This window comes from Selaginella moellendorffii, unplaced genomic scaffold (assembly GCF_000143415.4).
Source record: "Selaginella moellendorffii unplaced genomic scaffold, v1.0 SELMOscaffold_7, whole genome shotgun sequence".
Classification (NCBI taxonomy): domain Eukaryota; kingdom Viridiplantae; phylum Streptophyta; class Lycopodiopsida; order Selaginellales; family Selaginellaceae; genus Selaginella; species Selaginella moellendorffii.
Window position 1 is genome coordinate 2,134,936 of NW_003314268.1, and position 14,639 is coordinate 2,149,574.

General features: G+C 43.7%; 2 protein-coding genes across 2 annotated transcripts; both read right to left on the reverse strand.

Moving 5' to 3' along the window:
• Positions 1 to 8,082: 8,082 nt before the first annotated feature.
• Positions 8,083 to 11,574, reverse strand: LOC9652399 (acylamino-acid-releasing enzyme 1). Its single transcript, XM_002966587.2, has 17 exons — positions 11,391 to 11,574; positions 10,990 to 11,323; positions 10,715 to 10,936; positions 10,457 to 10,669; positions 10,329 to 10,406; positions 10,138 to 10,276; positions 9,935 to 10,086; positions 9,801 to 9,883; positions 9,622 to 9,743; positions 9,487 to 9,571; positions 9,253 to 9,433; positions 9,146 to 9,206; positions 8,974 to 9,096; positions 8,724 to 8,921; positions 8,607 to 8,675; positions 8,478 to 8,554; positions 8,083 to 8,427 (listed from the first exon to the last, which is right to left on the reverse strand). Exons 1-17 carry the CDS (start codon positions 11,536 to 11,538, stop codon positions 8,367 to 8,369), a joined length of 2,346 nt encoding a protein of 781 aa, XP_002966633.1. The 5' UTR covers positions 11,539 to 11,574; the 3' UTR covers positions 8,083 to 8,366.
• LOC9633711 (metal transporter Nramp6) lies at positions 11,572 to 14,437 on the reverse strand. Its single transcript, XM_024671315.1, has 11 exons — positions 14,151 to 14,437; positions 13,744 to 13,862; positions 13,613 to 13,691; positions 13,516 to 13,556; positions 13,268 to 13,451; positions 13,081 to 13,190; positions 12,573 to 12,998; positions 12,401 to 12,505; positions 12,223 to 12,354; positions 12,060 to 12,155; positions 11,572 to 12,005 (listed from the first exon to the last, which is right to left on the reverse strand). Exons 2-11 carry the CDS (start codon positions 13,858 to 13,860, stop codon positions 11,628 to 11,630), a joined length of 1,668 nt encoding a protein of 555 aa, XP_024527083.1. The 5' UTR covers positions 13,861 to 13,862; positions 14,151 to 14,437; the 3' UTR covers positions 11,572 to 11,627.
• Between the last annotated feature and the right edge of the window lie 202 nt (positions 14,438 to 14,639).

Here is a 14,639-nt window from a genome sequence, read left to right on the forward strand (position 1 = left end):
AAATGATAAAAGCAAAATACTAATAACCAAAAATGGGCTAAAAAAATATTTGAGTGTGGCTGTAGGGGGCTTGCATGATCCACAACGAGAGGAGGTGGAACAGAAAGCCATCTGGCTATTCGTTCTTTAGCCTGTGTGGATATCTAGTATGGAATTTCCTGTTTAGCTTTGCTTGCAATGCTTACCACTAGAATGGAGAAAAACTTATGGAGGAAAGCTTGGATTGATTACCATTACTAATTGCTATTGAAGAGAAAAGGTCTTGCATCATGATATACACAAGGAAAAAAACTGAGAGAACACAAATCACTAGAAAGTCAATAGTGAAACTTATGAGTTGGAAATGATTGGAGCTTATATATCTTTAATTGGATGCCAAGCAGCAGTTCATTGTCACAAAGCACAATATAGAAAAACTAAGCTCCAAATCTTGATCCCACACCTGTTTGGAAGGGGTAATTTTTTTGCTTTTTTCCCTTCGGTTTTGCATCTAGTTTAACTGTAGAAATTCCAAGCACAACAATCTGGAAAATTTGAAGGGATCAGAGTAGGTGAAGTATGGATTCACTTGAATGTTCTTGGCTGGAATATTTTTCAGTCTCTATTATAAATAAAATATATATTTATATATTTACATGAAGTTATTTTTATAAAACTTTAACTATAGAATATAAATTTTTGAATTTGATTGTTTATAAGATATATAAACTGTTATAGTAAGTATATGACCAAGAGTATAGTATATATAGTTATTATAATAACTATATGCTCGATAAAAGATGTTAAAGGTATAATGAGCCTTCAATGTTGGCTTTATATAAAAAATAACATGGTAATTCATGATAGGATTATTTCAGAAATTATATATTTATCCAATAAAGACATTAAACTTCATCTATGAGTGGTAGAGTTGTAATACCTAAACTCTTGACTCCCAAAATGGAGCTAAGGATAAGCCATATTGGTGTGGCTGAAGTAAAAATGTAATAGTGTAACATATTACTTTGACATAAAAAGTTAATAGGGGGAGAGGAACTCCCAAAAAAAATTTTGAAGAATAAATATGAAATAATTGATAAACAAGTCTTTAAAAAGGGACAAAAGAAAAATTAATATATGGTAAGTGTTGTGAAATATTGAAGACTAAAGTGAATCTGAGATCAAGTCTGAAATTAAGTTTAAGGGGTAAAAGCCCAAAACAACCATTTCCTAAACCCTAAATGGTTTAATAAATCCTTATGGGATAATAGGGGAAGGATTCTAAAGGAACTGACTAAAGAAATCATTTACTTCAATCCACCATTTTTAACATTGTTTAGATTACTTAATTAGTTGAATCCATAAGACACTATCATTTTAATGTCATTAAAAGCTTTGAACTAGCATTTTTGCATTAGAAATTACACATCCAAGTTTTGTGTAACTTATAAAATGGTTAGATATACTATTCAAATAGGAGACAAAATTTATTTTACATCACTTTAAACTTCCTCCCACAGCTATTAGTGATTTTAGCATCTCAACCTGGTGTTGTAAGAGCCCTAGCCAATAGTTGTGAAGGCTTAAATTAAAAATAGCATAGAAATAAGAATTATCATCTTGTTTTGCTTTAAAAGATTGAAAATTGAGAGAGATAAATAAACTCTTTAAACAATAGTTTCAATGCAAGCAATAGTTCTAAATTGATATATTGAAATGTGAAACTTATGAAATGAAACTTTCTCACACTACTACCATCCATTGCAATGTGTGCTTCTAAAGTTTAGAGTAAATAATGGCTTCCTTGTAATAAAGTAGTGTTAAGAAATGAATGAAAGAGAAAGAAAATAGAGTAATGCCCATGCATACTTCTATTGGAGATGCAACTTAGATGATCTTTATAATTTCTGATATGACTATAATCTGAATGAGAGAAGTTACTTCCTCTTATTTGTGACTAAGCTCATCCTATGAAACCTTTTATTCCTGATTAAGCTCATGAAACAAAAACATCATGGCTCTAGAACTTGTGTTCTAAGAGCACTATACACTTGTCAAGACCCCTAACAAGATCAAGATTGGAAAATGCAAAAGACAAAGAGAAAAGCTAGTGGAAACAAAAAAGAGGCCTTAGATTGGCGTTGATTTAGATTGTGGAGAAATGGAACAAGGCTAATCTATATATACTATAGGTTGATGAAGTTCCACCACTCTTGAATTGAGGACGGCCTAAATATAGCTGAGGTCGAGGAGGTGCCACGTCATCATCAAGAATGTAATTCGAGACTCAGGAATTGTACGAGAAATCAAAGAGTCAGGAATATGGTCTGCAGGTCAGGAATCTAGCAAGAGTTAGGAATGTGGCAAGAATTGGGGAATTCCTAACAACACTCACCCTTCTTCTGTCAAGAATCTTTAGTCTCAAGCTTGGTAATCCTACCTTCGATCAACAGGATCAAGTTATCCTCAGTTCTAATTGGCTTCACATTATGGCAATTTCCCTGGCCCCTCATGACTCCTCCTTGATGGATGCAATCAGAAACAATCTTCAATTTGACGACCTCGCTAGCGACATTTTCCCCCATCTTCAGGCTAGACACCTAGTGACTCTTAACTGCCGGCAATTTGATGAGTTCGAGTTCTTAGATGGCTTGTTGTACTGTGGGGAGTAGCTTTACATTCCTAAAGGTGATGCTCGAAGGTTGGTCCTGATGGCATGCCACGATAGCCCAACTGCTGGTCACTTTGGCATTGCGAAAACCTATGAGTTGGTTGTACGAGACTTTTGGTGGCCCCACATGGACGACTACATCAAAGTTTTTGTTACCTCCTGTGACACTTGCGCCCGGAATAAGGTACCTCGCCACCTTCCTTCAGGTTTGCTTCATTCCCTCCCGATCCCTTTAGGTCCTTGGGAATCCATTTTCATGGATTTCTTGAGTGATCTTCCGAGTTCTGGAGGCTTTAACAGCATTTTAGTTGTGATGGATCACTTCACAAAGATGGCGCACTTCCTACCGTGTACCAAGGAGTTTTTGAGTGAGGACATGGCAAAACTGGTATTCAGGGAAATTTTCTGACTTCATGAGATTCCTGCAGATGTGGTTTTGAATTGGGGACCTTAGTCCATCTCTCATTTCTAGCAACGGTTCTTGCAGTTGCTTGGAGTGAAGGCCAACCTCTCTTTGGCATATCACCCTCAAACTGATGGACAGTTTAAGTGAACAATTCAGACGTTGGAACAATTCATGGGGTGTTTCATCAACTATCATCAGAATGACTGGTTCAATATCTTTCCCCTTGCTAAGTTCTCTTATAACAACTCTATTCATTCCTCCCTTCAAGTTTCCCCCTTCTTTGCAAACTCTGGCCACAATCCTCAATTCAATCTCTCACTTCCTTCTCTATCTGAATCCTCTCGTTCAAATCCCCACTCTGAGGCATTTGTCTCCAACCTCCAGGAAATCCACAACTCCATCTCCTTCCACCTCCATCATGCTTAGGAATCTCACAAAACATTCGCCAATGTCTATCGTCAGGATTGTCCCCCTTACAATATCAGGGATAAAGTCTGGCTCCTTAGGCGAAATATCTCCACTACCAAGCCATGTCCCAAACTCGATTTCAAATGCCTCTGTCCTTTCTCTATCATTGCCATCATTAATCTTGTCACTTATCGCTTTGCACTTCCCTCCTCATATCAAATTCACCCCATTTTTCACTCCTCTCTCCTTGAGCTTTATATTCCTAGTCCCATTCCAAATCGGGTCATTCCTCCGCCTCCACCAGTGCAACTCGAGGATGGGTCTGAGTATGAGGTTTAGGACATCCTTGATTCGAAGATCTCAAGGTCTAAACTCTACTATTTGGTAGACTGGAAGGGTTATGGACTTGAGGAACGCACTTGGGAACCTGTGGACAACCTAATTCATTCTCTTGACCTTATTCAGGACTTCCACTGTCACTATCCTTTTCGTCCCAATCCTCATTCTTTTCATTCTCCCTCTTCTGTCCCTTGCCACCCATCTCATCCTCCTCTTCGTTCTCATTCACGTCCTCGTTCCTCTCATTCTTAAGGAGGGGGTGTTGTCAGGAATCCCCCAATTCTTGCCACATTCCTAACTCTCGCTAGATTCCTGACCTACAGACCATATTCCTGACTCTCGAGACACTTCCCTATTCCTAACTCTTGAGACACTTCTCTGTTCCTGACTCTTTGATTTCCCATACGATTTCTGAGTCTCGAACCACATTCTTGATGATGATGTGGCACCTCCTCAACCTTAGCTATATTTAGGCCGTCCTCGATCCAAGAGTGGTGGAGTTCATCAACCTATAGTATATATAGGTTAGCCTTGTTTCATTTCTCCATAATCTGAATCAACGCCAGTATAAGGCCTTTTCTTCGTTTCCACTAGTTTTTCTCTTTGTCTTCTGCATTTTCCAGTCTTGATCTTGTTGGGGGTCTTGACATCTTCATTGTATATTGGAAGAAATCTATGGCATTAGAAATTTTAGTAAATCCTCCCAAGGGTGTTTATAACCTATTTGATTTATGATTGGGGCTGTAGTGAACTACTAAGGATAGGAAAGATCATGATTTGACCATGTATAAGAAACAAACTCAAAGTGTCATTATGTAAAGAATCCTGAAATCATGATTGAAACAATAAAGAATTTAAAAATCAAATTAAGACTAAATATATCTTGAAAGAACTCCAAATGGTGGGTGACCTCCCAAGAAGTCCAAATCTATAAGATTACACCAAATTTGAGTTCAAGACCATTAGCTTAATGATAGTCTTAGGGCAAAATAAAAAAGGAGGCCACTGCTTCAAAACCATATTCGTGTTAAGGTTGAGGATTAATTGTAGCACACATGAATTTGGAGCCAAACTCTAAGCCCATTGCACTATGACACGAGGGTCCAATATAATCCCACGACCACCAGTTCCCCGTATCCAACACTTGCATGCAAAATGCTGTCAGGCGGTGTCTGGCATGATTTTGGCATACTAGTGGCCTAACGCGAGGAGAAGGGTACCCCACCAACTAGAGTAGCATGGAGCTTAGGCTTAGACCCAAGCCAGACGCAGAACAAGGAGCGACACATCCCAATATGAGCCAAACTAATGTTTCAGGTGGTTGGATATGCATTCCAACCACTATCCCTACTATATATTTGGAACCCTAAAAACTTCTTGATTTTCTAAATTGGGAGGAAAACATCCACACAAGATCTCCCTAGAAGGTTTCAAATCTAATCTAGTCCCTAAATCTAAAACTACACTACAAGAAGAGTGCACTTACCTACTTGTGCCAATCCAAGTCGAGACCATGAACACGAGTATGAAGGTGCTAGTCCCACACCTTTGATCCCTTTGAAGGCGGTGGGTAAGTAAGACATTGCCATGAAGAGCCAAAGAAATAGAAAGAATAACGATGTATTGCAATGTATTTTGTATTAGGGATAAGTTTAAAAACATTCTAAGTCCTACTTTTATAGTCACTGCTGCTCATGTCAAGGTTAGGAATATAGTCCTAACCTTGAACCTCTCAAGTTTGCAGTCTTGAGTCTGCAACACAGGACTACAAACTTGAGTTTGAAACGATTGTGATAACCACAACGGCTAAAGACAACGAGAAGGGTTTGGACAAGGCAAGTCAGGAGCTCCCACCAATCAAAGAAGCTAAGGAGATGGAAAACCATGGAATGCAGGATGGAGTAGAGTGACACCTCCACAATCATCCTCCATGCTGCTACACTCCAGAGAAACGAGGATGGGAGGAGCTCGAGCATGGCAACCACACCAACCAGAAGCTCCCACACAAATTCCTGCAGCAGTACCACAACTCTAAGCTAGTGGTGTACACTCGTGAAGGCATTGAGAGCTTCTACGAGAAGACATTCATCAAGTCGATGGAGCAATGCCTTTCCAAACTTGAGGACGGTTTCAAGCAGCTGAACGCCGTGATTAAGAGTATTCGCAGCCATGGAATTCCAACTCCAAAATCCTATAAGGAATCCTTCAACCTTGTGCAGCAGTTTCAGTTTTCTAACCTTGAACCTCTCAAGTTTGTTTTCCTAAGCTTGAATTCTGAGCTTGCCTTTTTCCTCTTTCTCCACTCTCCCATGACTGTCTCGTGTTGTGTCCTGCAGTCACTGCTCCATCGCTGCATCCTAGGTAGCCATTCCCTCATGTGGTTCCTCCTCCTCTTCTTCCTCTTCGTAAGTCTAGGCTGCTTCTTTGAGCACGCAGATTCTTTCTTTTGCCACGAGAAGCTCCTTGTTGAGCCTTGCATTTTCCTGCTGAAATTGCTGCACAAAGTTGAAGGATTCCTTATAGGATTTTGGAGTCAGAATTCCATGGTTGCGAATGCTCTTGATCACGGCATTCAGCTGCTTGAAACCGTCCTCAAGTTTGGAAAGGTATTACTCCATCGGCTTGATGAACGTCTTCTCGTAGAAGCTCTCGATGCCTTCACAAGTGTATACCACTAGCTTGGAGTCATGGTACTGCTGCAAGAATTTGTGTGGGAGTTTTTGGTTGCTATGGTTGCTGTGCTTGAGCTCCTCTTGTCCTTGTTTCTCTGGAGTGTAGCAGTGTGGAGGATGATTGTGGAGATGTCACTCTACTCCATCCTGCATTCCACGGTTTTCCATCTCCCCAGCTTCTTTGATTGGTGGGAGCTCTTGACTTGCCTTGTCCAAACCCTTCTCATTGTCTTTGGCTGTTGCGGTTATCACAACTGTTTCGGGCTCAAGGTTGCAGTCCTGTGTCGTAGACTCAAGACTGCAAACTAGAGTCTCCAGGAGCTTGTCATCGGTAATCCCTTCCTCTTGATTTTTCTCTGGCGCTGGGATCTCCTGTGCATGATCCATCAGTTTTTCCTTGTCATGGGGTGGTTCCTCCTACGTGTTCTCACAGTCCTCAACCTCCTATTCCTTTGGAATTTCCTTCTTGGCTTCGTCTTGTTCATCCTTAACTTCCACTTGCTTTTCCTTCACTTCCTTATGGTCATCCTACTCCTCTTCCTCTATTTCCTATGCCTCACTTCCTTCACCAAGGTTGACCTTCTCCTTCACTGTTTCCACTTGGGCTTGAGGGACAAGCACCAATGCCCTTTCATTGTTCACCAACAAAGCCTCGATGTATGGAAAAAGTGTTGTTGTAATTTTCTCCTTACTCTCCAGCGCATTGAAAACCTGTAAGAGTTCCCTATGGAACTTTCCCAAGTCGACCTGGACTCCATTGTTCAAGTCCTCATAGTTGAAAGCGATAATTTTCCTCTCAATACCCTGTGGATCGGAGCTTGCTGTAGTCATCACAAGAATCAAGAATGCATAGAGCTGATACTTCCGCAGCCATGCGTCAAGAGTCTCGTCTCGAGACCACTCTGGGTTTCCCACTTAGAAAACCAAGCATACCTTGTTCTCATCATCCGAGAGGTCAATTGCTTCCTCCTCTTCCCATGGACAGTGTGGAGCCCTCAAAGTGAATCTAGTCCAGCTGCGCTTTCACCATACCAAGAATTGCCACAGCCTTGACCACTGTTTGCCCCTGGTGGGCTCCCTCTTTCCTCATGCACTGTCGCCCGTAACTCTTTTCTTCTCTCAACTGCCAAGATTAGGGTTAGGTCACATTCTTGTTGAGGTGAATTTTCTCTAAGTGTTTGCATACATTTGAATGTGTTTTCTTCGATTTCTCTGAGCGTTTTCTCTTGAAATTTCTAGTATTCCACCATAGTGTGAAACACTTGTGGTTGCTTGTAAATCTTCAATTTGTTCAAGTTAACTACTTGCAATTTTTCATCATCTAAAGTTGCAAGTTTTGCTATTCTTGGGATTTGTATGCTTGTAATCTTGAATGGTCCTTCCCATTGATGAACGAGTTTTCCTCCAAATTTATCCACATTGCCACGATACCATAATACAAGATCTCCTACTTTGTAATGTGCTTTGTTTTTCTTGACTTGTTTGCGATCATGATAAACTTTTCTTCTAGCCTATATTGCTTTGATTGTCCATATTGCACTCAATCTTTCTTCATCAAGTTTCTCAAGCATTGTGAGTCTTTTCTTGAGAAGCTTGCATGCATGCAATTAACAATTATGGTTTCTTGCTTTCACCGAAGCCCCAGAGCATTTCCCAACAACACCCTGTCCCACAGGACAAGCACCAGTTGCTGCTTCACTATGGGTCTTAGCTCGAAATTACACCACTACACATATAGGGTCTAAACTGGAAATCCACATAAGTGATCGATGACAGTGTTCAAATTAGAGAACTAGCGGCATATCAGGTTGAATCTGACAAAGCCATGCTGCCGCAGCTTGGGTTGAGACATGGTTCTTTTATAAGTTTTCGAACTGAAAGCTGCCAGCCTCTATGTGAATCTCTTTAGCCAAGCTCCGATGTTGACAAAACTCTCGAAATCTGATTGCGGCCTGCAGGTAATATATGTTATAGAAACTTTAAAAGAATATCGATATCATACCGATCGATAGCATGAATGTCATCTGGGAAGACAATAACCTTAACTTCCAGTCCTCGAGCTCTTAGTGCTTGTGCATACTGAAGCGTTTAAGTATGAGCACGTTATTTCATAGAACATATTGTAGTGTACCTGGAGACCGTTTGACACTGGCACTCTCCGATCCTGTGCACCAAGTAGAAACATTGTTGGTACTTGAACCTGTTATGCAATGGTTACTGTAAGGAAAAATCGATACCAAAAAGTCACCTTGTCAACGTGTGCTATTGGAGACGCTTGATAAAAAGCTCCCAAGTGCTTCACCGAAGGTGCTTCATCGTACAAGTTCAAACCAGCTTTTCCATAAGATTCCATATAACACCAATCGGGTATGTCGGTTATTCCCACCATCGAGGAAATGTTGCACACGGGATTCCGTACTATTCCAGTAACGAATCGACCTGGCGCCTAAACAAGAAAAGCTCAAATCAAATGAAATTGAATGAGATGAAAACCTTACCTGTCCAATTAAATGGGACGTCAAAAACCCACCATGCGAACCACCCACAACGGCGACTTTGTCTGGCTTGGCAAGCCCTTCCGCAAGAACCACATCCAGTGCCGTGAGTACGTCGTTGACATCCTGATAAGAAAAAAGTTGGCAAGTGTCAGATATAGCAAGAGAGTCATACCCGCCGACCAACGTTGCCTAACAAGCACTGAAGTGCTTCCTCACCAAAGCCCAAAGATCCCCTGCCATAGCGCTCAGATTTATAGCAAACAAAACTTCAAAGCCTACCTGTAGTTTACATGAAGTAAACTGAATCCCAGTCCTACGAGAAACGCATAATTTCTTGAGAAACCGGTCACTGATACAGAATGAGGTCCTCCGTGAAGAACTAAAACAAGTGGTGGGGGTTCTGAGCCTTCTTTAACTTCTCCTGGACTAACAAAAATAGCTTCGAACGGATCCTTAGCCCCTTCATGTCACAGTGGCGTGTAAGAGTCTTCTAGACAAAACGGTAATGCGAACCTTGTGGAAGAATTTCGTTTCCGTCTGAACTGGGAACAGGGATCTGTAAAATCCTCGACGAGATTGACGATAAGATAGATTGTACCTGTACATCTAGAAGCTAGTTATGCATTTTATAAATAGTAACTACTCCACCTCTTCCGTGTGTTCTACGGGTGTAGGAATATCGGACCACTGAAAAGCAGCGTCCGAAATCTTTTCCATACTAGAGCAGTACGCAATTTTTAAATCCGGAGGAGACCCTGGATTGCTCGCAACTGCTCACACTACTAAGCTTGGTGAATACAGCATTCATCAGAGTGAGTCTCACGTACCGGCCAGAAGAATATTTTTAAAAACAGACAGAAGGCTCCAGGAGCTGATTGAATCCTCAGGCGTTAACCTTAAAACCTCCCCGCTACAGATGGCGAAAGCTGATGAGCTAATATATCGATTGAAACCAGCATACCTTTCGAGGTTCACAGAGACTATAACTTGTGTACTTCGCCACGCTGACGTTAAAAGCAGAGTACGGTTGTCATATAGCCATGGATGCGAAAGAAAAGTCGAGCAGTATAGGCCAGGGAAGCCTTTGGCGTCGGGTCGAGAAATAACAGGTACCTATTAAAGAAGAAAGTTCATCAATCAATCGAAAAGACCAATGTGACTTACAACATCTCTTGCCGGTGGAAGAGTGCCAAGACTATCCCCTCCTGACCATTTTACGCAATGCAGAGAGTTTGTAGCACAGTGGGCGCCACTATCTACAGCAGCCTTTGCAGACAAGAAAACAAGAAATTCTCCATCTGGACTGTACATACAAAGGAAATAACACAAGCTGCAAATATCAATGAGCTACGAACCTGAAACGTGGTGAAAATGCACTACTGATTGTTGCCGTCAGCTTCAGTGGTGCTCCTGGGGTTCGATCCAAAGAATGACTGTGACTCACAAACCTTTAGCGGTTTAGAGTACAAATGAGCTTTCTGACCTGCCAAACATAGGAGCTGCAGTAGCATAGAGCGCGCATGGCCTGTTGTAGCAATACTTCATACCCAGCTTTCTAGGAGTTTTGAAATTGTCGGCGAAAGATGACCATGCTACAAACACCAAGTACTGAGTTCCTTCACTGCTTGAAGGAGCCCACACAACCTGTCCAGCACTCAAATCTTGCGGAATCCCCTCGACAGCCTGCACAGAGCCACTGAACACTCAACAGTCAAATCGCAAGCACTTGAACGTAATCTACCTGTTGGTGTCAGCGACGTATATCAAAGGCCGACGTTTCCCAGCGTAACACTCCCCCCAGTCCTCCATCCAGTCACCTTGGCCTTTCCAAGTCCCGGCCTCGCCTTCCTGCTTTTGTCCATCCTTGCCCATAGCCTGACCAAATACTGGACGATCAACAGGTGGTTCCTCGGCAACATAAGCTATAAATCTCTCGTCGTGACTCCATGAAACACCTTCAAACCTGTCAAGCAATAGGAAATCTAAGATTGCAAGGAAAAGATGAAAGGAACTTACCATCCATCCGTGTAGACGGATCCGTGGAGCTTACTTGGGACGTGGACTTCCTTTAGAAGCTGCATTGGTCCCCATATCTGTAGCTTCACCGAGCAAGGACTATCCTTGCTTGCAGGCTCTGTGTTACATACTACCAAGACCTTGCTACCAGACGGGGATGGTACTACGAGAGAAGCCCCGCTCAGTTGAATCGGGAATGGCGACCAGTGGCAATTCGTAGCCGGATCCAGACCGTGCCCCGCCTCGGGAAGGTAGAGATGCGACATGAAATTCCGCTTCGCATTTCCTGGGAGGTCGATCTGGCTCATCGCCACCACCACATCCAAGCCATTCCCTGCGCATCGATGCCAGTTTCCATGACAATCCAATCCTTGGCATTGAAGATTTCGAGAAGAATTTACCTCGCGGCGATGGACTCGCCCAGGCCTTGTCGATGCTTGGAATGCCGAAGAATGACTGGAGGAGCTCCGACTGCTTCGCGAGCTGGCGATCTTGCGGGGCCTGCGGTGCCGCGGAATTGGATCCCAGAATCGCAGGCGCGAGCTCCATGGAGATAAACCCTAGACAAGAATGAACCCTAGGAAATTTTAGCGCGCTTTCTTTATAAACTTGTTTGCTACACCAAAATCGAGAGAGTCTTATCGGCTGCTTGCGGAATTCCTTGGCAATTGCAATTCCATGATATCGTCTCGCGGAAGCGCGTGGCAAGTGTGGTTCTGTTGCTGCTCCGCCTGGGCTTGCTCGACGCTCTTAAACCCTAATTCCAGCGCGGTGGTAGTGTCCACGGGCTCCTTGTCGTCCTCGCCGCAGTACGTATTCTCCCTGTCGATCCGGAGCGTGAGGTACGCCACCAGGGCCATGTACAATACGATTGTCGCGTAAACGCAAATGCCGAGCACCACCTTTCCTCCCATAACCATGGAGCCGTGAATGAGCCACTTGGTGAACGAGGAGCTCAGGTACCACACGTTGATGGCCATCACTCCGCCACCAATTCCCCACGTGATTACAGTAATCTGTAAAATTAGAGGAGATTAGACAAGATTTTCCGTGGGGATTTTGTAACTTACTATCCAAGAATTTGCATATGGGCCCATTTTCACTTTACTTCCCGTGAACTTGAGCATTGGGATGAGGACAAACGGCAGGACAAACGATAGAATCATCTGCATAATAGAGTTGGCATCCAAATGTTAAACAATGTTTGAAAGCTTTGAAAACGAGGTTCCTTACCGAGCACACAATGATCAGGTTTCCAGCCGCTCTTGATCCTCCAATCAGTGCAACAATCAAACTCGGGACGATCGCCACTGCTCGAGTCATGAGGTTGCGGATCCATGGCTTGAACCGGAGGTGCAAGAAACCCTAAATTGGAAGAAACGTAAGAAATCCTGGCAAGAACAAGTCGCACCTGCATGACGTATTGTCCAGCGTAGGTTCCGGTGATCGTGGAGCTCTGACCGGAAGCAAGCAGAGCGATTCCAAAAAGAATCTTGGAGAATCTCCCAAGCACATTCTGGATTGAAAAGATCAACGAGTATTATAGCGAGGTTTTGTGGATGGAGATGGACGAATTCAATCACCTGGAGCAAGAAGGATGCCTCGTTGAGATCCAAATTGTCACACTTGTCCTTGTTCTCCTGGGAGATGCCCGGGTTGGAGCAAATGGCGCCGCTCACGGAGATGACACAGACGTTGATAAGGAAGGCAAAAAAGAGCGCGAACCCGCTCTCAAACAAGCAGAACCGGCACGCCTCCTTCAATCCCCTGGGCGTGCGCGAGATCTTGCGGGTGAGCACGATGGCCGAGTGCAAGTAGAGATTGTGGGGCATGATCATCGCTCCCAGCAGAGAAATCGCCAGCGCGGTGGCGCCGTTGCCTCGCAGCTGCGGCACAAACATTCCCTTGAGCAGCTCCTTGGAATCCGGCTTTGCGTAGCCGAGCTCCGCGAAAAAGCACACCGTCATTGTCATCACCAGGCCCGTGATCACGAATTCCAGCTTCCTCACCTGGAAAGGCATCGTTTTTCTTAGACACGAGCCATGCAAAGGGAAAAGATCCGACTGTAAGAGAAGAATCAATCGTCCTTACCCCGTAAGTCTGGAGGGCCAGCAGCATCAGGGTGCTGAATCCGGTGAGAATCACTCCAATCCAGATGGGGATTTTCACAAGAATGTTGAGCGCGAATGCAGTGCCAATGACTGGATCGGTTTTTCCGAGGAGAGATGGTTAGAATTTTTCGCTGATCGAGAACAATCAATCGATCGAGGGGCTATACCTTCGGGAATGTCGGCAGCGATCACGGAAACCTCCGCGAGCAGCCATAACACATAATTTACGGCCTTGGGGTACTCTGTTCTGCAGTGTTCCGCCAAATGTTTGCCTGTGACAACTCCCAGGTTTGCCGCCAGCGATTGAATGATAAGCGCGGACACGGATGCCACCAGGATGATCCAGAGCAGCTGACCACACAAACAAGAACAAGAAAAACTTCAGCGATCTTCTCAACAATCGTCTGGGTGGTACTTCGTATTTGTACTCTGCCCCCGACTGTAGATCGCTCTCGACTGGAAAAACAAAACGCGCATGAGACATGACACAAAGATTTTTTCGAAGAGCTTACAGTTTCCGGGATCGATGTAGGCGATGCACACCAAGAATCCGGGGCCGAGGAACGCTAGCGCCTTTCGCCATCCTTTCTTCTGCGAAAGCGATCAAGATTAAGATCGAAACTTCGGAAGCCAACTTAAGTACCTCGCCCACTTCGATTTGGTACTTGGTTGGCTCGTCCAGATTTTTATCGCGTGAGTTGATCGCCCCATCCGGCTGAGGGCTGGGTGCACTCACCACTCGCGAAGTTGGGCCTTGCATAGCTTTGAAACACAAGAAGATTCGTATTTTAAGAAATTGGTCGACGGAACACACCTCTGAAATAGCTAAAGGGCAAATGGGGCAGCAAAAGGATGCTCTTGATAGAGAGAAAGGACGTTTGTTTGTACTAAAGAGAACAAAAAACCAAGCAAATGCCGTGCATGGGTAATGGGGATCATTTAAAGTGGGAAGGTTCGAAGCCGGTTGGAAAATTCAATGGCCACAATCAATTAATCATCTGCCAAGCGAGATTTCTCTCCACAAAGTTAAAGGGAATCACAAGATTATACCTTTGACTGTCGAGCCCCAAATTGATGCTTGAATTCAAGCCTTGGACAACCACGAAGATTTATAACGTGGGGGCCGCCGCTCCAAATTGAAACAGTGATCTTCCTTTCTAGTGTTCTTCTGAGGGAGATGCACTCCACCTAGTTGCCTGGGAGAGGTTTTAATCAGGCAAGAGGAAACAAGGCACTAGAAAATAAGATGGGCGCACGCTACACTCAATCCAAGCTTTTTTATTCTCTCCTCTCAGGCTACTTCAGGTAGTGAGCTCAACTGGGGCAACTCCACTTCTTTGTTTCCAAGTCTTTGGACTGGCAACTCTTATTAATTCATGTTTCAACCTCTTTGCCATGATACTGGCGCGATAAAAGAATAAAAATCCACAGGCCCAGAACTGGCGCATTCTGCATTGGGCTTGAGAGGCCACTGCTTTTGCCAGCCTTGAAATCGCGACCGTTGATCTTGAAAGCTTCCACGGTCAAACATGGTCAAGG